Raw genomic sequence first — 23,427 nt, 5'->3', positions numbered from 1 at the left:
AAAACAAAACGATGCAAATTTCTTAAATTGAAAGTTACGTTGCAATCTATGGAGAATACATAGTATTTAGCAGCTGTTCGAAAGCTGTTAAATTGGAAATGGTGGAGATAATAGAAGCACACTTTTGTACATTTTGAAAAGGATTTATGATGCAGCGCGGTTAGAAAGCTGAAAGGAGTGATTTTGACAGTTGTTCGGGACGAATATGTTCTCATTTATCTATTTTACTATTCATAAGAGATCAGAAGATGATTGATTTGGGGCAATCAAGCAGTTATGAGTTCTAATGGGTTAATGCTCCTTTATATAGTACATGCATTCCCTTTCATAACAATCTGTCATCATTTTCTCAGTGTTAGAGGTAATTATAATAAGCTTAGAACAAATTTCTTTTAAAATCTATTTTTTTTTTTTTTTTTGTGTGTGTGTGTGTGTGTGTGCGTTTTGATCAAAAACCAAGTTGTAGTTTTAAAATAAATAGTATGCGTTATACGAATACAAATAATTCATCTAAGCCTCTTTTATTTCAAAATCATTTTCGGAAAAAGCAAGAGTTTTGAGAAAATGATCTTGAAATCTTTGAGGAGTTAAAATGATATTTAAGCAAGTTCATTAGATACTTCACTATTAAAATCGAAATTTATAACTTAAAAAACATCCTGTAAGTAAAACAGAATTCTATCGAAACACGAATTTGAAATATCAGCAGCATTCTCAAAATTGTTGATGGTTAACTGCTGATAAAAATAATTTCAATTATTGTTTCCTTTATTTCTTACTAGCAGCTTCGCTGCCAGCCTTCGTCTGGCTTTTAAATGTACTAGAAAAATGGCTGAAGGGAACACCAAACGTTAAATTTAAAAACTGCATAGAATTTTACTCTGCAGAACAACTTCATAAAAAAAGTTATTACGTATAACAAAATTACAATGAAATAAGCAATATCCCTTAATACAAATATTAATTATCCTAATAAGTAAATTAACCAACTTCCCTATGCAAAATCTTAAGAACTCAAATGGTATAAAGGAGGTTAAGAACTTTGTTTCCTAAAAAAATCACTTAAAACTTTTCAATATCTTAAAAACAGTGAAATGAGCAATAAATAACATAAAAGGATACAAAAAACAAAAAATTCTGAAAAGCAAAGTATAATTAATGATATTTTATCTTATATTTTCAAGAGAAAAAAATTACAATGAAATAAGCTATATCCCTTAATACAAATATTAATTATCCTAATAAAAAATTAACCAACTTTCCGTAGAAGACAAAAAATCACGCAAAACCTTTCAATATCTTACAAACAGCGAAATAAGCAAAAAATAACATGAAAGCAACTCAAGAAACATAAAATTCCGCGCAGAATTTTACTCTGCAGAACAACTTTATCAAAAAAATCAATAAAAATGTATTATAAATATATAAAATGACAATGAAATATGCCAGTCTCTTAAAAACAGTGACATAAGAAATACGATGAAGCATTGTTGCCAAACCCATATTTCTAAGAGAATGAAACTATTCAAAATGATGCAATTTCATCAAAAATCTATCAACAACAATAAGACAGGAAAATTGTTGCCAAAATCACATTTTTAAAGATGTGAGATGTGAGAAGTGTACTCGGAAGCTTCATTTAAAATTAAAAAAAAAATACAAAATACAAAATATTATCATTTTTCCAAAATTCTTTTTGTAAAAGCAGTCGCAAGGATAAAATTTTAACGTGTCCAAAAATCAAAGAAAAATAAACTGTACATTTTTAAAAATAAACTTTTTTAGAAAAAATCCCATTGAAAAGGTATTAAGCTCCCTTTGTTAAATGAATTCGTATTTAATCAATTTATTGAAACACGAAATTTATTTTATGTTCGTAAAATAGCTAAGTGCCTACGTTTCATGACGATGTGAAAATGGAGTGTGTAGAGTAAAATCTTGCTTTCCTATAGCCCATTATGTCTCAAAATGACGCGATTTCGTGACAAAATATGAGATAAAAAAATTCTAATTCAAATTTCGAAAAACTCGCTTTGAGGTGCACTGGCTCTTGTCTAGATGCACGTATGTACCAAATTTCGTAGCCGTGGATCTATTAGCTTACGCGCAGCGCGAATGAAAGACACACAGACACTTTCTTTTATTACATGCAGAGATTATTATTGCGATAAAGAAGGAATTTACAGTTAACGATTGCAGTGACTAATATTATCTTCTAGATTATTTTTTTAAATTCGAACATTAATGTATAATAGTTTTGACATTAATGTATAATAAACAACATATATCTGAAAGAATAGATTCATCATGAAAAAGCAGCTAATCACTAAGCAATTTAAATTAATGTTTTAAAGGCAAGATAATCGCGCTTTCAGAATTCACGAACATACTTTTTGCGCAGAACAAATCTGCTAAAAATCATACTTCATTTACGGCTTATAAGTAAGCATAACATTAAAATTAAAATGGTTTTCATTATAAGTGTGAAATTAAGTGTCATCAACTTACCTGGTACATGATGATCAGCGAATTTTAAATTAATGACATAATATCCAGGTTCAGTTGGCTTGTAAGAACATACAATTACCCCATCCCCTTTATCTTCGCATTTCAGTTCCGCTGCACTTCTGCCTTCCACAGAAAAATTAATACCACCAAAACCTATAAAAGTATTTGTTTATTAACACTTGATTACCTCATTTACAAAATATTAGTGCATATGTACTTTTTAAATGAACTAATACCAGAAAAATGTAAAGAACCTAGTTTTGTTTAAGGAAGGTGAACAGTATTTAAAGTCTATGTGATATTTAATGCTTTTTTTTTACATCTAAGGAACCGTGGACATAAAAATACAAGTGACGTATTTAATGATTTAATTTAAAACGTTTTCAATGGAAGATTTTAATTTTTACCCAATGTTAAAAAACTGCAAATTTATTTTTATTAATGATGCGATTTTTTTAGTCAACGTGAAGATATGAAACATACTCTATAACACAAAAAGTAATGGATCAAGAATGATTAATGCGAATGTGACAAAAATTAGTAGATGTGATGCACATGTATTGAAAACGAAACGCTAACACTGTCATAGAAACTGAACATTTTATTCATAAAACACAGCTAAAAGAGCAAAAATCTTCAGTTTTACCCACCATCCGAATGTTCTGTTGCAATGTTATGCAGCTTTAGCTATAGTCTGTCACTGGCGGCCAAAAGTTAATCATTCGTATATTCTATCGTAAGGTATGGGTATACGGAGTTCTATCCCATTCGGATAACTCATACTTGTGCGTCGCTTTTTATCTTATAGAGTATTTGAATTTCGCTAAAAATGTTATAATAATATTTTTTAATTTTAATTTAACATAATTTTTAGGTATTTTACGCTTAATCTTCAGTTATATTAAAACATTTATATTAATGTTTTACCGAATCCATAATTTCAAAAGTATTCAATATATTAACAGAAAAGGAAACTGAGTGTTAATGATTAATTAATTAAATTTTATGACATCCGTAGTATTATAAGAAAATATAGTAAACATTTCATGTGAATTTCTCATTTCGGGAAATAATGTACAAACATCTTTATTAAAAATTTAAATAATTTTTTTAAAAAGATAAATGAAAAAGATGTTTAGGTTATCTTTTATAAAGGCATTATAATACTTGAAGTCTTTAATATTTGTACATGTTAGATTATGCTTGTTTTGTTACATTATTTAAAGATGAGACAATTTTTATTATTGAAAGAATATTTAAAAATTTTCCTAATTACCTATGTAAATTTGAATTCCCCCCTTTCCCCCTAAAATATTAAATTGCCACGGATTTCTTATAGTGCTGTATTAGTTTCGTAGGTCACTAGTACAGACCTTTTTTTTTAAGGCAGGAAGAATTACTATGCTCTTTAAATAGAGGGACCTATATCAGTCGCTCTGGAAATCGATAGACTTTTATAAAAATCTACACTAATTTGTTATTTTCTTGCTTTTTCTTAAATCAAAGTTTATATTTTGATTTACAGCGTGTCTCTTCTACGTAAGAATCATTGAATAGAACTTTTGGATTAAGTGCTTTTATTTGTGCGTATCGCATTTTTAAAAGACGCAACAAACTGGAATTATTGGACAGAAAATCAATGAGAATATCAGAACGTTTTAATATAAGAAAACAAGGGGGGAAACTATTCTCGAATATTAATTAGCATCTAAATATGATGCAAAACTTACCCGCATCTGAAGTGTGAAGAACAAATTGATTCTCAGTGTGCGTTTTTCCTTCCTTCAAGCCATTTCCAGTTATTTTAACCTTGGAAGCATTACCGATATCTTTAACCAGTACATTAATTTTAAAAGGGCTTCCAGGTAGATGATTTCCTAATTTCTTTACATTTACTAGATGCTCGCCTTCTTCTCTTGGTGTAAATGATATACCTAGAAAAATAAAAAATAAAAATTATTAATTCTTAAATTAAAAAATAATAGTAATAAATTACCTATAAAATGGCATATTTTGCATTAAACTTCCTTTTAAATTTAAAATAGCAATTTTAATCTTGTTAAAAGTTTGTCTAAAAAAGCATAAATAGATTTTATTTGAATCATTTAAATTTCATTTAATGTCGGAAATGTATTATATCGAAGAAAACTTTATATCCTTCTCGAGAAATACATTTTTGTTCCCCTACTGTAGTCAAAAGTTTCTTTAATAATTTAGAGCTTATAATATAACCGTAAATTTCGCCGTGAAAGCTATAATAGAATATTTTTCTTGTTATTTATTTATTCAGCTTTCTTTCAATTCATTAAAGACTTAGTTCTTTAATCAGCTGTTTTATGTTAAACCGCTTTTCTATCCTCCTCATTTCCATTTTCCTGACAGAATGTATATTTCTAGCTCGCTTGATATTCAAATGAGATAGAAAGGAAGTTTTCAGAGAGTAGAATCTGAGAGTGTTCTGCCTGCTGAAGGCCCCGATGCTGATTCCGATTCTCCTGAAAGTAGTATTCTGCGGCGTTGTGTTATTCTCGCCATTAGGCTTGCCATTCCGACCATAAGGTCAGGGCCAACTTGCACGTTACTTTAAGTTGTGTAGCCATTAGACTAACTTATTTTTACTTAGTTAAGTAAATTCATTATCTTTTATTTAAGCCACAACTATAGGTTACATTTTTTAAGCACGAGTGGCGTCTTCTGCTAACATTTATTTGAACCAAAGATCCTTTACACCATTTTCTCTGTCTATGTGGAAATTTTTCACTTATAGTCTTCGAACGTTTCGTATATGTTTATGTTCCCTAATAATAAGAAATGCTATAATTTATGATTTTATTTAGAATTGACAAAACATTTTAATTGTAGGTTCTTTTATTAAAAGCAATCCGTTTTAAGGAGTTATTTAAATATTCCTTAATTTATTCAAAAGACAGCAATTCGAACAGAATACATTGTACATTGAATGCCTGTAATGAATCTCCGTAAAATCATTTAAACGAATTTAACCCCACACATAAATTTATATCAAAAAAGCAACATAATGTTTTGTTAAAATTCATTAATGAAAGAGAAATGGCAAAATGTTTTATAGGCAGAATAAAACAATTTCATCTTTGCTCTCTTAAGCAAGAATACGTAAGATACGTTATTAATCATAAAAGTTATAATAGTACCTTATCAATGTTACTTTGTGTACTAAAGACTAAAGAGAATTTTGATACTAAATTACTTGATTTTAATGAAAGGTAACTCATAATTTACTGGAAAACAATATTTCACTCTTTAAATATGGCAATATGTATCTTATGACTTTTGACCTTGATATTATAGTGATATTTTATTATTTTCTACAACATTTTAAAAATTATTAAGAAAAGATTTTTACCTAAAGATCCATCTTGACGTTTTTTAACGAAACATGGTTCTTCTAATCCTGATGGTGCTACGATGCTGGCATTGAGACATTTCACCTCCTTCTCTTGAACGTTCAATGATACCTCACTGGAATGACCGAAGGTGATTTGGCTGCGCTTGCGACCTTCGGCTAAATAACACAACTATTAGTAAGTAAATACAGCAATTATTACTTGATATGATTTTTGTTGTGATGCATTAAACATTAACAATGCATATTTTGAAAACTTATCAAATTTTCGAAGGTGAGAAACAAAAACTCAACCATACCGTTGCTGGGAATCGAGTTCACCGATACTATAATTTGTTGCAAGTTAACGCATTACTTTGTATTGATACAATGCTGAACATTTCCGGGAAAATTTCTTCAATCAAATAATTATATCGCCCATCATATAAACTTTGAAACGTGATTAATTCTAAATTTCGATATTTTATAGAAAATATTTTAAAAAAGTGAAAGACAAACTACTCATTTATTTTTATTTCTTCATTTAAAATATGTTTGAAAGTACACTTTTTTTCTACTCTAGAGTAGCATGACATTTTTAAAAGACAACAACTATTTTAGTACTTTCCCTCTATGAACCTACCACGCTTTTAGAGTCAATGAAAGAGATCAGAGATCAAGGAAGTTTAATTTACGGAGTTCGCTAGGCTAGGCCTTTTGCTCCACATCATCACACGCAACAAGAGCCAATGACAGCGCAATCTGGGAACAAAACTCTTTGTGTGTGCGCACGTGTGTTTAATGTAAGACATTTAACTTTGTATTTACAAGTAAAAATCCCACCAAAACATGTGGCAGGTTAGATAACGGAAAAGTACCATTTTTGTTTTTTAGCAACATTAACACGAAACTTTGGAAGCTTGTTTATTTATGAATTCGACTAGAAAATAAGAGCAAAACTTGGCATAAATATCTTTAATTCTAAATTTAACTTCTAGGTTTGGATTCATACTTAATTTTAATAGCTGTTAATTTTATAAAAGATTCAAATAAATATAAATTTCAGAAAACTTTAAAAGACCTTGCATTAACTTTAAAGATAACAAATGTGGTAGTCATGTTTAAAAACAAAATAACAGCCTGGTTGCTTTATTTCGGAAGTTTTATAAATCTTGATAAAGTATTTTATGAACACTTAAGAATGAAAGAAAACCAAATTAAAAACATGTATGGGTACTGCTGTTGTTATAAAATAACTAGTATACCCGACTTGTTATTTTTATGACAGAACATATTTCTCAGAACAAACTCTGAGCAGGATGACAGCGTTTAATATTGTAAGAAAATATTCTGGATATGAAAATTAGCAAAATCTGCAAAGCATGCTTATAAATAATCTTTGTAACTTGATATAATGTAAAGCAGAAAGTGCTAATGCGACTCTGGCTATATGTGGAATATCTAACGGCGCAATTTTGTTACGGCGCAAATTTGAAAATGTTAAATTTAATTTAATAGATGAAAAGTATTAAAAATTCCAAAGAATTTAAGTAGTATTTATGAAATGTGCAAACTGCTCTCAAGCTAAATTGAAAATGCTGTATTTTATTTCTGGGGAAACATGATGACTTTTAGTATGCTAAAAAAAAACTCGAAAATTTGCCACATGTTTTATAAATAAGAATCTAATGCTATGAAAATAAGAGAGAGTAGCAGTCTATTGACAGTGGATGGCAGTCTAATAAAGGAAAATTGCACAAAACATTGAAATAAATTGAAATCATCATAACAAGCAATCTAGGATATTAATCCAGGTGTCAGCTCTTCCCCTTTCCAATTTTTTAAGCTTTCTTTTTAATTTGGCTACTTTTTCTTTCTATCCAAAAACCAGTAGCAGGCTTATAATAAATCGCTCTCAGCTGCGCCATTTCAAAAGTAATGTTCTGTGAAATACTTGAGTTTTAACAGGTGTTCATTAATCAGCAATTAACGCTTTCTATCTACTGCAATTGATCCCGCATTATATTATATTCCTGTAGTTAAGTGTAGATTCTTTTTTTCAAATACGCGGAACTCATATGTTTCGACGCAGAATAGCGTCGAAATTTAGGGTGCTAAGGGTAACGTGTGTATAATGGTAAAAGTTCAGATTTGCAGCTGATACATGTTGGTTGTTTTTCTCCTTAGGTAGTTTGCAAGTATAGGTGATGTGTTCTTGTCCTGACTTGCAATACATTGGGTTACTGTAACATTCGAACTAGCAGTGATCAAAATGCTGGTTTCTGAAACACATCCGTAGGAGATTTCTCCGAATGATTTTTGATGCTGATGGTCTGACCGGCAAGCTTTCTGAGTTAGTTAATTTGTCTTCCCGGTTCAGTACAGTGTCGCGCAGCGAAAGTACCAGAAGCAGTACTGTTTCATCTCCAGTTTTCCTCGAAGACTAGGCAATCGTTTTGACAGAGAAACCCGTAAAACGAACTTTCTCACGAATTTTATTGATGTCAGTACGAACAGACAGTCCTTGACAAACACTCATGGGATAATTTGGCTTTTTCCCTGAGAGGATGAATTTTACATCTGCTTTTATCAGCTTAGATCCCTCTTACGCATAGCGTTTGAGGAGAACGTTATTCTGATTGTATTAGTATTCTGAGGTTACGGCTCTCCTTACCGCGCTCTCTTCTTTAGCATTGTCTCACCCGCTCTCGAGCGACCTCTTACGTGATACGCTTCTCGGCCAAACGAATACAAGACCGTATGTCTACGGAGGTTTACGTCCGATACGATCGAGTAGGAGCAAGCTCTTACATGAGGAGTGGTGCAGAAATCATCAGTACTGCTGCGACTGAAGAGAGCTTCTAGCTCTTGCCACGTTAACATCTGCGCGAAGGTAGACAGGAGGTAAATTCTACCACTTAAAGTTGCAGGAACTCTTTTTTTTCTGGGGTCAGGTGCAGAAACAAAGTTCATTTCGATCGGAATGACTTTCGAATGACATAGATAATCGACTTTCTCCTATGAATTAATGATGATTTCTTTTAGTTTTTGTAGAACAGCGCAGGACAGGTGACAGGTGATGGAGGATGAGGACGCTGGTGTCTAACAAAGGTTAAACAGGTATATGACCCCCCTCCACTATCGAGAACCAGAAGCTCCCACGATTTCCAGAAGACTTGCCTCGAGAATTTATTTGCTTCTCTATGAAGTTACACGAAAAAACAGGAGCCTAGATGATATTACATGAATATATTAGCTACATGAATAAATAAACATTAGTTGTTAGAATGATGGTAATGTTCCTGGGTGCACGTTGCATTAATTCTTAAATACATTAAATACTTACAATACTACATTAAATATTATCCATCAGTTAAACTTTTTAATACATTGGATACGTGATTAACCTACATGGTTATATTAGCTATGTACTTGAGTGCTTAATTACACTAAATTACAGTAAGACACTTGAATGCATTAAACCTATTTACATTCATTATTTGGAAGCTTGTGCTATCTGAGTATATAAATGCATTGATACAATAGATACATGATTATGTTACATGAATGCTGTTTATATACTTGAATAATAGTTATATACTTGAATACTTGTTTCCAATAAAAACACTTGAGAACTTGAATATATTAACGTACATACATTGATTTTATGAGTACTTGACTAGGGTTGTTAATACTTATATACATTAATTCGTGGCTAGACAAAATATCTGTGTACCATAGTTTACGTTGAATATACAAATAAAATAATTCCTGAATGCATTAATTTCTTACATGTTATAATTTAACACTTGACTACTTCAAATAGAGCGTGATGTTCAGATGCGTGCTGTTGCGAAGTAATTGTTGTATGGACCTTACTGGTTGAGAGGAATGTGAAGTATTGCGGATCGCTTGTAGCGCAGATTGGCTGCCTGAGATTATTTGTATAATTCGGAGATCCTGTGTACTGGAACAGCAGACTACTTGCTTCAAGGCTAAGGTCTTTGCCGCGAGGTGCCCTTTCCAGTGATATGTCTATACAGATTTTGTGAGGTGGACTAGGGTAGCTACACCTGCATCAGATTTTAAACCGTCTGAGAAGATGGCTGAGGTTGGCTCATAGTCGGTGTGCTGTGCCAGTATGACTCTGACGCTTTTTATTCTGTCTGCTGAATAGTTGCAAGCTGCAGTAAGTTGTAGGGCAAACTGTATCAGTACAAATGTGGAACTATAGTAATTTCCTGTTGCAGATGGAGTAACTTCGTCACTACTGAGTCTTGCTCAACACAGTTGTGGAGAGAAAACAGGCCGGCTAAAATTTTAAGTGCATCTGCGGATGCTGTTCGGAAGGCTCTGGTTATAATGAGGGAAAATGGCCATTGTATTGAGATTAGCTATTTAACTTTGTGTTCTCCCATTGGCACAGCCCAGATGGCAGCGGCGTACGGAATCATTTATTTAAATTACTACATTGCACAGTAATCGTTTGGTGGGGGTTCTTTCCCCAAGTGGTGCATTGCAGTTGACTTCTTTTGTTTATAATGACTTGAATTTTTAAAGTATGCTATGTGAGATAAGTTCTTTATCCCATCAAGTCCTAGGGATTTGATTTCATTGCAAAAATTTATGCTTTTCCCGTTGATAAGAACTCATGGCGTCCTGACTGAATTATTTCCCTTTTTAGGAATGAGCAGCGCTATGAATTTAGTGTCGGAGACTGTTAATTTAATACTGTGGCATACATTTGCAAAGCTGTAGCACACTTCTGTACCACGTTGTTCAATGTCATCTAGAGTAATCCCACTAATGAAAAAGGTGGCGTCATCTGCATATACTACTAGTTTTGCATACGACGGGTAACTTCTCAGTTGTTTAATGTGGAGTTCTAGAGATCTGAGCCTGCACATGAATCTTCTGGGCAGCTTCTGACTTGTGGTTGTCTTATGATGCCATTAATGGTAGAGATGAGAGGTTTTCTGCTTGCAAGGTAATTGCAAAAGGTCTTGTGTAGATTAATTGGACATACCTTGGTGCCTGCTTGATAGCAACCCACGATAGGGAATCGAAGGCTCCTTTTAGATCTAGGGAGTTTTGTGTTTCTGTTTTCTGCAGTTCCTTTTATATCTGGAGAGTTCTATTTAAATCTAGGGAGTTTTGTTTTCAGTGTTGTTTCTGCTCTGTATTGCTCTTTGAAGCCGCTGTAGCATGGTGGTGGATTTCCCTGCTCTAAATCTAAACTAGTATGGACTTGGATAATTTGCTTTTTCTACACGGTGTTTTAATGCATTGACGAACAGTCGCTCATAAGTCTCTCACAGCGAGAGAAAGTAAACAGATGGCTCGTAAAGAGAAGATGACTGTTAATTTTTTATTTTCCTTAGCGAAAACGACAATTTATCCGATTTTTAAAGCTTTTAGAAAGTGATAAAATGCCATAAGCTCGTTAAAGTATGCTAAGAAGAAAACCAGATGAAAAGAGAAATACTATCTTGATAATACTGTACTCAAGACCGCTTGGTATTGAAGTTCGTTTCTTGGGGGAGATGTTGGAAGGTGGTCCTTAATTCCTTATTAGTGAAGGGCGCGTCGTCTGATGTTGCTGGAATTGCAAGGTCATGTCAGGTTCTAGATTGGAAATCTCTGAATCTGGAAGCATCATTTGTATCATATGTCAGGACTTTGCAGATTTCTTGAGGTGTAGAACTGTGTTCTTGAAAACCTTTGATGTGGCCATATTGGCTATATTGTATAGGATTGTCTTAGTTGTTGATAAATGACTTTTGCCTCAATGATTTTTGTTCGATAAAGAGATCTTTGTCTGTTATAGTCTATCCAGGCTTGTTTTCTCTTCTCTACATTTTTTCCTGTTTTCATGCGCCTTCGAAGTTCTTTTATCGTTTGCCTGGCAGCTCGAAGTTCCTTAATCCACCATTTGATTTTGTTCTACTTTTTGATTGTTTTTGGTTGAAAAGTTTTAACACTTAGTTCTTGGACTTGTTTTGTCAAGTTAGTTATGTTAAGATAGCACGTTGTACATTTGAGGTGTTCAGAATTATTTTTCTCCAGACATACTTTCAACAGGCTAATTCGGTGCCAAATTGAATGCCGTGGCTCTGTTTTACGTCCAGTAAGAAGTTTCCTTGAATACGAAACCTTAACGTTTGAATCGTAACTGTTCTCTGTAGTTTCGAGACCGTCAGTCATTTGTGACTGCTATGAAGCGATGGTAGTTCTCCTGGTAAATAGACAACACATGGTATACTAGTATTTTATAATTTCAAATATTTCTTGTCTGTTGTCTGTACTTCTATATTTATAATCGCAAATAATTATCTGCACAAACTGCAAAAAACACAAATGACCGTTATACCTTCAAAATGGATGTTTATTTAAATTTCAAAATGAGTTCTTATCGTATCATTCTTATATAACGCCCAAGATGCATGTACTTACATAATGTTTCAGCCAATAATAATATGAAAACTCTACAAAAAGTCTAATTAACCGATAGAAGCAAAGCAGAACTGCAATTTTGCTAATATCCTTACTGGAATATACTCATTTATTCTCTACTTCTCTGTGCCTGCTAATATGTAATTGTTTATCTTTATTACCTCAAATATATTATTATAAATATAAGAAAAACTCAAACTTAATTGTTAAAGAAAAAGCGCGCCGATTGGCCCGATTCATATAGATATTCATGAATGGTTGTTGTCTACCACGATTGCTGCTACGTCTTTACAGCTTCTGTAATCATGTATCTACGTCATCTGGCACCGAAAATATTCTTTATTACATGTATGTAAATTTTGATAAAATATTGTTCACAAAAGTTACACGTTTATAAGATACGTTTTTACAATTCATTCATTAACATTTTTCTAAAAATTTCGTCTTAGTTCTTACATAAAATGACAGCCTTTTCTTATACTATTTTCCTTACCTGTGATTTTGGTTGTAAATGGACTTCCCCTGATGTGCTTATCTCCCGCTTTGATAGATACTTTATATTCCCCAGGAGATGGAGGCACGTATGTGACGCTCATCGTACCATCCTTGTTATCATGGCAGTTTACCTCAGCTTTTGACGGCCCATCTACTGATACACTAATTTTACCTAAAATAAATTTACACTTTTCATTAGATTATTTTTCAAGATTCAGGAGCAGGTATGTAGGTAGCAGGTAACTCCACCATAATATTTATGAGATTTTTAGAGTTCAATTTGTAATTTTTAGTTAATAATAGAAAGTATTATTAATAGTAACTATAATGCAGAATTTTTCTCAAAAGTTATATATATGTTGACAGTTGAATATGTACTATACTAGATTTATATAATAAAAAGAAATATGTTTTTACTAATATTCTTTGAAGTATTGTACCTTTACTAAAAAGGTATCAAAGCTTTCATCAAGTGATCTTTACTAATATACCAATGATATGAAAGAAATTTCTCAATAATAATTATTTACCAGTTAAGCTATTTTACTTTTTCTTCATGCTATAGATTTCAAATATAAGTTTAATTACCACTTTCGTTCATATGAACCATGATATGAATTTATTTTTTTTCTCTCGTGACATAAAATATTAAGTCCGATTCGCTTCAAAGCGAATATTTATTAATATTATAAGAAATTTTAGTGTTTTTATTTAAATATAACACAAAATTATCATATGGAAGAATAGATTTTTTAAACTTCCTTCATGCAAAACTGCGCTACATATTTTAAGGGAAATGATATGTATAAGTATTTGAAATGATGTTTAAGTTTTAGATATTTCATTAAGTTATGGCAAAATTAAAATTAAATATCAGCACCTATGACAAAGCGTTAGCTGCAGTGGCATTAATATTAAAACTTTAAGTTCAAATTTTCCAGCTTTTATGAAAATGCCATTATTTCACGAACATAATGAACTAAAATGTGGGACACGAAATATCATACTATTCAATCACCTAACAAAAATTTTAGCATTGTGTATTAAATGTTAGAAACTTTTATTCTGGTGCTTTTATTCAAGAAATATCCGGTAGATATCAGGAGCAGTCAAAATCGGTCTCTTAATATCTCACGAAACAGTAATTTGGAAAATCGAGGATAAAGAACAGATGAGTGTTGAATAGAAGAAGAAACGATGAGTTTGGGACAACACAAAGACGTTTTTGTGCTCACTTTAGTATAAGATGAGCATTTCATAAAGAACTAATTCGCAGATTGTGTCAATAACTAGAAGCCACTGGCTTTTATTATTGTATCAGAAAAGGACTGACGGCGCCCATCAAGTGTCTGCACATCTCAAGAATGGTAGCAGGTCTGTCTTTATAGGCCCAATGGTTCATGAAAGAGGAAGGCCACCCACACACTGCAAATGATGTTTTTGTTTTCCTGCACGACATGATTAATCTAATTGTAATGTTACATCACGTTGTATTTGCAAATGTAGAGCAACTCAAGGCTCTTATTGTACAGTTGTGCCGTGCAGTTCTGGAAGACGTGTGCCTGAGTGTTGTAATAAATTTACTTGCAAGAGTTTCTTCTTGCAACAAAGTGGAGGATAAATTGTACACATTTTGCTCTAAACTTATTTTTTATGCTCAAACAACAACTATGCATTCATTTTGTGATATTTCAATGATAAATGCACTAATAAAAAAAGGGTATGACATTTCGTACGTCATTTTACATATTTTAAGGAATAATTTAAAAGTATTATAATTCCATAATACAAAACTGACATTTTGGCTATATAAAAGACATATAATCAACAAACGATAAAATCGAAGCAGCAAATATGTTATTGAATACTTACCAATGGCATTACTTTTGCTATTCGATACCGTTACAGAGCAAGGCTCTCCTGCTACTCCATGTACGAGACCTGGTCCATATGCTGTGAGTGTGCCATTGCCAACATTGTCTACATGGAATTTAAATGGGCTGTCTGTTCAAAAAGATATTTATTTTTAAATTTCGATTTTTAATTTCGAAAATAACAATCATCTGACTATTCTAATATTAAAGTAAGTACAATAAAATGCAGCTTCAATGGTTATTTATTCTACGAAAAGAAGAGGATTTACAATGGCATTTATTATAATGATGCCGTCTTCTCTTTTTAGTCTCTTACTTTTTCACTACAGCATGACTTAACACTAAGCATGACGCTACAATGATTTATAACATTGGCATTATAATTTTTAAGGTATATCGCTAACTACACGACATATAGTATAACTATTGCTGCAGGACTGCCTTTGCTTAGCATATCCAAGTTGAAATTGAAATGACATGCAAAAAGCACTGTTAATGTTATACAAACTCTCATTTAAACTTTGGTATTGCTGCTTTCTTACACTGGATCAAAATATTAAATAATGTTCAATATTTTTTTTAATTACCTTTACTTGGTAAACCTCAAGTCAATTCAAGTCAGCCACCTATTATAAAAATCTGTATGTAATTAAACTTAGAGATAAAAATTCCATTCGCATAATTATTTGATTAGTAAATTTTCTTTCTTATTATATGTAAAAGTTAAAATTCGGTTATATTTTTAAAGCCATATTTTTGTACGTAAAATTTCGATAAGATGCTATATTTTATGACGAAGAAGAATGATAACTAAATGCTCCTGTAATTCCCAATTCTATGTTCATATTTTGGGAAAATACTTACCTTGTACATGTTCGAGGTTATGTTTGATATGCAATTCATGAGTTCCTACTTCTTTTGGATCATATTTAAATGTGACAGTTCCATCATGATTGTCAATTATTACTGGCTTGTCGTACTTCCCGGATGGCATCTTGAGCTCGCCTGAAAAAATAAATTCAAGTCATTAACTAGTTAAATATAGTCAGTGTTTTTATTATTGTATAATTTTAGTGCATCATGTTTTCAAAATAGAAATATGCATTTGAACAACAGGATATAAGTTTCTTGTAATTTTTCATATTTCGATGCATTACCATTAGCTTCTTTCTTTCTTCGTGCAGCCTAACGTAATACTTGTAGAAAATATGTCGAAACGGGTTTTACTCATCTTGTTACTGAGTAACGTAAAATTAATTTTACAAAGCAGAAGCCTGAAATGTATCATTTCCCTTAATTTGGTTAACAAGAAATGTATGCATAGCATAAATAAAGAAAATTTAATTGACTTGTAGAGATAATAAGTTTTTTCCCCTTTGACGGGAAGAATGTGCAGTGCCCTCGCCGGAACTCGAACCCTTCGTCTCTCGAATATGCGTTGAGTGTGCTTCCAGTTATACGACGAAGGCATGCTGGAAGGAAGGAGAAAATGCCTTATATACCCCCTTTAAAGGGCGACTGACGATTAGGAGACCCAGTCGCCAAATCCCGGTGGCCACGAATTACCATCTATACCACCTTTTTTAGTTTTGGTGTCACTTGTAGAGTCATTATTATTTTTTTAAAGCAGGGGACATGAAAAATGTGCACTGCTCTCGCCGAGACTCAAACCCTGGACCTCTCGAATACTCGTCGAGTGGGCTTCCAGTTACACATGAAAGCATGCGGAAAGGAAGGGAAAATACCTTATAGACTTTTTAAGTTCAAGTAAATAAGCCTTTACAGAACTTCATCTTGGAAGCAAAATACTAGCATTTTCTTCCTATTTCTAAATTAAGGAAAGGAAAGGAAATTGAATGCGTAAACATATAATGATGAAAGTTAATTACTTAAAAGACTATCATACGTTAAACAATACAGTAAATTATCACAAATAATTGTAAAGTATGACAGTAAGAAATTTAGAAAATTTGGATATAATCTGGACGTGTTTCAAAGATGGGTAATCATTATTCTGACATTAACATGAAAATATGATTTCCATGATCACCAAAAGCGCAGGAAAGTTAAAAACAATTCGTAAAAATATTTTTGCGAAAAAAAATCCATATTCATTATTACTGAAGTGAGAGCTCAAATTTTTATGTACAGTAAAGCAGGATAAAGGTAATAAATAGGTTTATTTACTTTAGTTTAAAGGACGCAGTGATAAAAAATGTCGAAACGTACTATCATTTAAAACACACAGCATAATAACCAAAAACATAAATGTTTTTGTTAGTCCTTAAAACATATATATACGGTAGTAGGCTGCAGGAGACTCGCCCGAGCATATTTCTAAAATTTGTCTCCAAAACTGCGATCCCTTTGTTCTTTTTGTTTGCTTGCTTATATATTCCAAGAAAATCACGTGTTTTGCGTATCATACATTAGTATTTCTCTTCCTAAGAAGGAATGTCTCGTCTGGTTTCTTTTAAAGTTCTCTTAAATGCATTTTAGTTGGCCTAAAATTTAAATGGACATTGGAAAATGCCGTTTATTTTCAATAACTTTATTGTCAGGTATCAAATTGTTTAACATCAAGGTGATAGGATGAAGTCTCGTTGTTTAGGTTTGAAAATGAAAGAGACAAGAATATCGTCTTTAACTATACAACATATATCTGATTTAATGGTAGTCTCCTTAAATATTATAACTTTAAGAGAATTTAAACCTCAGAATGTTTCTATCTTCCACAGATTCCAGAGAATACATTTTAAACATTGTTTTTTTTGAGTGGGAGGGGGAATTTGGGGTACATTTGAATGATAACTAATGCATGTGAAACAGCATTTTAAATAATTAAGTCTTTCTTAACAGATTGATCCATATATAGATTTATATATATATATATATTATTAGAACATTTTTCCATATACCATCTCCAAGGAACAGAAATTCAATTAAGACCATGAATTATTTTATATATCTATCTATTTATTAATAAATTAATCAATTTAAGATATATTAATATATTAAATTGTTTTATTATAACTTAAATGGATAAATTTTAGTGATCAAAATGCAAGACAAAAATACAGATTGCAAATGAAAATACAGATTAAAATATGATATTTATTTAAGAACAAAGATGTGTCTATGGAATGTGAATAAAGTAAAGAATTTGAAAAAAGAAAGCTAACATGTATGTAAAAAATATATATTTGAGCTGCGTGAAATAGCTGATAATCTGAACTAATCTAGGCTCATGATGCGTGTGGGCTATAAGACAACTTATTGAACTGTTGTTATTTCCGTGTTAAAAGAAACTTGAAGAAAATTTAGAAGCCCAGTATCAAGTAGATAAGATAATATAACATTGGTATTTTGAACTAGATTCAAATTCCTGGTGATGAATTGGCTGCATTGAGTTTTCACGATGTTTCACATGCGCAACGGAATTTAGCTAATTCTCCTTAAATGCATGTCTCTTCTTAAGCAGAAATCCCTAGTGTATTTTGTTTTACTCGATTAAACGAAAAAAAAAACTGATATTACGGACTTACTCGAGCAGTATCTGCCTATGCATCTAATTGTGACGTGAGACAATTATCAAAATTCAAGCAGCAAGCTAATCTTGTTTTTACAGGTATCTCTTTCTTTAAACCTTTTCTATTAGCTCAAGTTGAATTAAATAACCTAGTATAAGATTTGACAGGAATGTTCCAAAATATATATCGAAAAGTTAAAAATATAAACTGGAAACCTGAGATATTCTTTAGAAAGATATTAATATGCGCTTCTTTCGAAAGCGCCAGTTTTTGTATGAATCATTTTGTAAATTTAGAAAAATGGACAGGCATTTCAAGTGCGAAAAGTCTTCAAATGTGAAAAGCAGGATTCTTTATATCGACTACATAGGATAATTCAGCTGTGATATCACACGATAGTTGAACTCGATAATGTTTATCGTTTCTCTCGTCAAAATTTGGAGAGGAACATTTGCAGAGGGAGCAAAATATTAGTCTCACGAAAGAGTATCTCTAGGCTTTTGGCAAACTCATTTCAGATATCCACATATGCTCTGGCGATCTCTTATTGCTCTGAGATATCGAGATAAAGTCTTTGTTAGCAAGGGCAATCTGTTGTAGTTGATTCAATTTTTAGTGGCTGATAAACGGCTGTAATCAACTTTCATCATGAATTTCACATAGTTCAGTGAATGAATTGGACAGCTCTTTGGAATTTTATGCCATAAAAATATGAAAAAGGACATCATTAAGCTTGCATTTAATCAAAAGAAAATGTGAAATTTGCATTCGTGCCAAGAAGTGGGGACATATTCTGCATTACAGTTCTTTTTTGTTCAGTTACTTTAAAAAAAGCTTTTATCATCTTTCCTCTCTCATGTGATGCTTGTTAAACAAAGTACCTAACATTTTCCCCCGGAAATGTATAGAATATAAGCGCTACAAGATGCAGTTAATTATAGTATTATTTCCATCCAGTATGTTAAATTTTTATGTATTTTACAAGATATTTACTCCCATCCTTCCGCATGCCTTTATGCTGTAACTGGAATCACATTCGGCGCGTATTCGGGAGGTCCGGATTTCGAATACCTGGTAAGGCACTACTCATTTTTCACGTCTAATGACTCTACAATTTATATAGTCACATCTTGTTTGTCTTATTAGTTATGGTCTAAAAACTATCTAAAAAACTATTTATTCTTTAATTTCTAGAAGGGAACACGTCGTTGGTCAAAGCTGAAGGCTTTTTTTTGCATTTGCCCTATGCTCTCTAAAAAGTCTTAAATTAATTATAGGAATGAAACAATGATTTGTGACAAAAATTTCGATCTCGAATACTTCAACGAGTTTTGAGAGTAAATTTATGGAGCTTTACACTTTTAATTAATTAAGTTTTAACGAGCGTTTTACATTACTTTGCGGGGACTGCGTTAAGTAGCAGATAATGTTATTTTCTTTCGAATGATTCTATGTTACGTTTTTTCACGTAGGTCAATTCCGTTTATTTATTATTAATGAAACTCACTTTTTTTCCTTACTCTTATTTTAAAAGGCCTGTTTTTCGGATTCTGATTCCAAACAGGAATGGTCTTATTATTTCAAGTCAAAAAATGAGGAAAAGCAAAATCAAAGGGGAATAAAAATAATTTTTCTGATTTTGAATAAAATTCCTATGCCTGCAAAGATCAGAATAGTTTTAAAGCACAAATTCTGCACGTTTTATTTATTTATTTATTTGTTGTTGTTGTTGTTGTTCTGTTTTGTTGTTTGGGGCTTATCCCACCCGATCGACAGTAACATCAGATTAGTTCTCTGATACCAGAGCAAGCCCACGAAGTTCACCGCGGCAAGGGCTAAAGATTGCGCCTGTCGTTGGCAAAAGCATTGAGCACCATATAAGTGACAGTACGACTTGTACAGTCTCGCCTCCAATTCTGAAGGAGAGCAACCTAGGGGAACAGGTCCCAGGATCTTCCACGCTTCTTCACCTACTATCAACCTCTTGAGAGGACTTCCGGCTCTCTGCATATTTAGAATGCCGCATGCCACACAGACACTATACATTAACAAACATCCATGAATTCTTAAGGATTCGAACCCTGGCCCTTCGATACGGCAGTCAGCGTCGCTAACCATTATCCTGGTTGGACGGCGCACTTTTTATTTCTTGGCTTTAAATAACATACCTCTCTTTACTTGTCCTTTAGCTTAGAACAAATATTAATTTTTTTAAAAAAAGCTTAAATTTTTGTCGGTTGAAACAAGATATTTGAAAGCTAAAAAATACCTTTTTTTAGATATAAATAATTCCTATTCCATGAAAACATTTTTCTCCTTAAGCAGCAGTAATAGTATGCAATTCTTAATAGTTCTAGCAAGCATTACCAAAACAATAAGCAATTATGCATTATTTAAGTTTAAATATTTTTGCTCAGAAATAAAGTATTTTTTTTTTCATTATATATAAATAAAACGATTATAAAAACGGTTATAAACGGTTATAAAAGTCTTCATGATAATAAGCAAATTTTAGTATGAAAAATGTAAACATAAATCCTTAAAACTAATGTATCAATAAAAAGTAAAAGGAGAAAAAGTAATTAAGAAAAAGTAAAAAAATTATATTCCTATTGGTAATATTTGTAAATATACGGAAAAAAGTGGAGCTGTATTTTAAAATGAGTTTTGATTATGAGACGACAAATATTCGAATAAGGTGTGATAGTAATGCAGGATAGAAATAAGAAATATAGAGACAGAAAATGGGAACTTTAAACGTTTCTTTGCTAATTTTTAAAGTAAATATTATGGAAATATAGTAAACTGTATTATCTGTATAAAAATACAGCTTTTAAAATAAGAGAAATAATTGGCCTACATGTAGTTAATAAATTAATTTTTATGCTGCTCAGTGTAATTTTATCGCTGAGAATAAAACGTATCAAGAAAACGAAGGTATTTTAATTTTAAACTGAGACACATTGCGTTACATGAATTACTGTTACGAAATGTACAGGCGCGGTAAGGTAGCTTCCCCGCAAAGCAGGTTTAGGGTTGCCATAAAATGGCAAGGAAAGGCAGGAATGCCACATTTGGCGAGAAATTGTCCATTGAGACATTTGGCGACAAAATTGGTGATATGCCATGGACGGATGGAGAACCTTCTGGAACAAATTCTTACCGGTTTAGCCCAAAATGTTCTCGAACACCAGCCAAAAGCTATATAAACCCTGCTGGTACGCGGAGAGTGAGTTAGTATCGAGAGAGTGCCTCGTCGAGAGGACGAGTGAGTTTGTCTCGTCCAGAGTGCGAGTGTCTCATCTAGTTAGTCCGTGCGGAGAACGATCGAGTAGACAGCCGGCCAGCGAGTGCCGAGTGGGTCGTCGAGTGCACCGAAGGAGTCTATTAATGCATCGAGTGTGTTGAGCTCCGGGAACGATTGAACCGAAGAGTCGGGAGCTGTGCTTTGTGTGTCGTCGAGTACATCGTGAGTTGTAGCGTGGAGAGTCTCGAGAGTACGTGGAGTTCCGAGAACGACCGAGCAGAGTCGGGAAGCGTACTCTGGTGCTTTGCAGTGAAGCTGTCTTCACCGTCATAGCTTGATAACCTGAAAGCTGTGTCGCTGATCGTGTCAGGGTGTTTATAACAGTTCGACGACTGTAAACGAGATTTTGGAGCTGTCCTGATTAATACCCGCCAATAAAGTGTGTTTCGATACTTCATCAAGTACTATTGTCATTATTCACTCCAAATCCTCACGAACCCCGTACGAACGTGAAGGGAGAAAAATAACATAACAATACGTTTTTCTTAAATTTGTACGTACTTTATTCTCAAGGGTTGTATTAAAAGTTTGTGAAAGATTTTTAAATAACTTATTTCCAAACTTTTCGTAGATAATGTCTAATATTTTTCAGGTGTATTATACAATGATTTAAGATTTTAACAAGTTAATAAAATATATTTTAAAAACAAGTCATTTTAATAAATATTTATTTATTTGTTTTAAAACACATATTACATCCACATTTGATGACTATTTTTTGTTTTCATGGTTTATGTTTTTTAAAGATGGTAAGTCTTTATGTATTGCTTGAAAAGTTATATTTATAGCAGATTCCATTGCCAGATTAAAGTTGTTGGTGACAGTTTGTTTATTAATGGATATTTAATATACTCGTATCTTCAAAATAGCTACGTAATTACAAATGATTTCTTTCAAGAAACTCTGTCAGGCGTAAAGTTTCTACTGTGTTATATTAAAAGTACTTCACCTGCTCTGCTAGACTGCCAAAAGAGATCTGGATATTGTCCCATCTAGGAAATCCGAGAAAGAGTTACTTTTGTCAAGGCTTCAAAATTGTTTTTCGATGCCTTTTTGCTTGCTCGCAAAGACATCGACAGCAGAACTCAGGCACCTGGTGTCATTTCTAAAGAAGCAAAAGAAGACTAACTTGGACATAATCCAAACGTATAAAAACATTGCCACTATTTTTTAAAGCCATTTTCTTAGACTGAGAATATAAAAATGACCTTTATGATCTGACATATGCGCCTGGAAAACAGAACATTTGAGAAAGTAGGATTTCGGAACGTCTGTCCTGCACATAAATTATGAATTTATGATTGATTTTATTAAAAGTAACTGAACGTATGCTTGGCTTTTCCATTGTGACTTATATCATAAAATGATATCAGCTGAGCTGAAAATAGCAAACATTCTTTTCTTGAAAAATAAAATCAGCATTGGTATCATTCATATTATAACAAGATTTATGTTATAAAAACAATTAAGGTTATGAAATAACCTCCTGAATTTTTAAGAACGGGCTTTTACAATAAAAGAATATATAATAGATCAGGAACGAATCATGAAACACGTAGGCCCTTGGCGGTTTTGAGCTGTGAGTCTTGTGAAAATAGGTTTTTGATTTCTTGTAAGCCGCATATATATTTTTAAATTGAAATTTTTTTTGAGATACTGATTCCTCCTGATATTATTCGAGGTTAATTTCCTTTTTTCATCTTGTAAGAACATTTCTGATAATAGTCCACTCTTTCGCGTATTCTGACAGAAAAAATGATTAAAAAGATTGCAAGTGATTGATTAATCTCGAAAAATCTGGTTTAAACTTGCAGAAGCCGTTTGCATTCTTCAGATTCGTCGCGTATCACACAATGAGTGAACTTTCTGATTTCGCATTAAATTTGGTGTTAATGTTAA

At 32.4% G+C, this 23,427-nt stretch overlaps 1 protein-coding gene across 6 annotated transcripts in view; it reads right to left on the bottom strand.

Annotated features, from left to right (window-relative positions):
• Positions 1–23,427, bottom strand: part of LOC118198248 (filamin-A-like) — a 197,977-nt gene that overhangs the window by 87,698 nt on the left and 86,852 nt on the right. For 5 of the 6 annotated variants that reach the window (XM_085815434.1, XM_035369877.2, XM_035369880.2 and 2 more), the window contains exons 2-7: positions 15,556–15,696; positions 14,690–14,821; positions 12,816–12,989; positions 5,891–6,049; positions 4,239–4,442; positions 2,509–2,661 (exon numbers count right to left, since the gene is read on the bottom strand). In XM_085815434.1, coding sequence (XP_085671560.1) covers positions 2,509–2,661; positions 4,239–4,442; positions 5,891–6,049; positions 12,816–12,989; positions 14,690–14,821; positions 15,556–15,696 — 963 coding nt within the window. Of the gene's footprint in view, positions 1–2,508; positions 2,662–4,238; positions 4,443–5,890; positions 6,050–12,815; positions 12,990–14,689; positions 14,822–15,555; positions 15,697–22,477; positions 22,634–23,427 lie in introns of all 6 variants that reach the window. The other variant, XM_085815435.1, reaches the window with a different exon arrangement.

Source organism: Stegodyphus dumicola, chromosome 4 (assembly GCF_044657685.1).
Source record: "Stegodyphus dumicola isolate Sdum_Otavi_A_Nest chromosome 4, ASM4465768v1".
Classification (NCBI taxonomy): domain Eukaryota; kingdom Metazoa; phylum Arthropoda; class Arachnida; order Araneae; family Eresidae; genus Stegodyphus; species Stegodyphus dumicola.
Note: the sequence above shows the minus strand (reverse complement) of the source record. Positions and strands in the feature narration are given on the sequence as shown.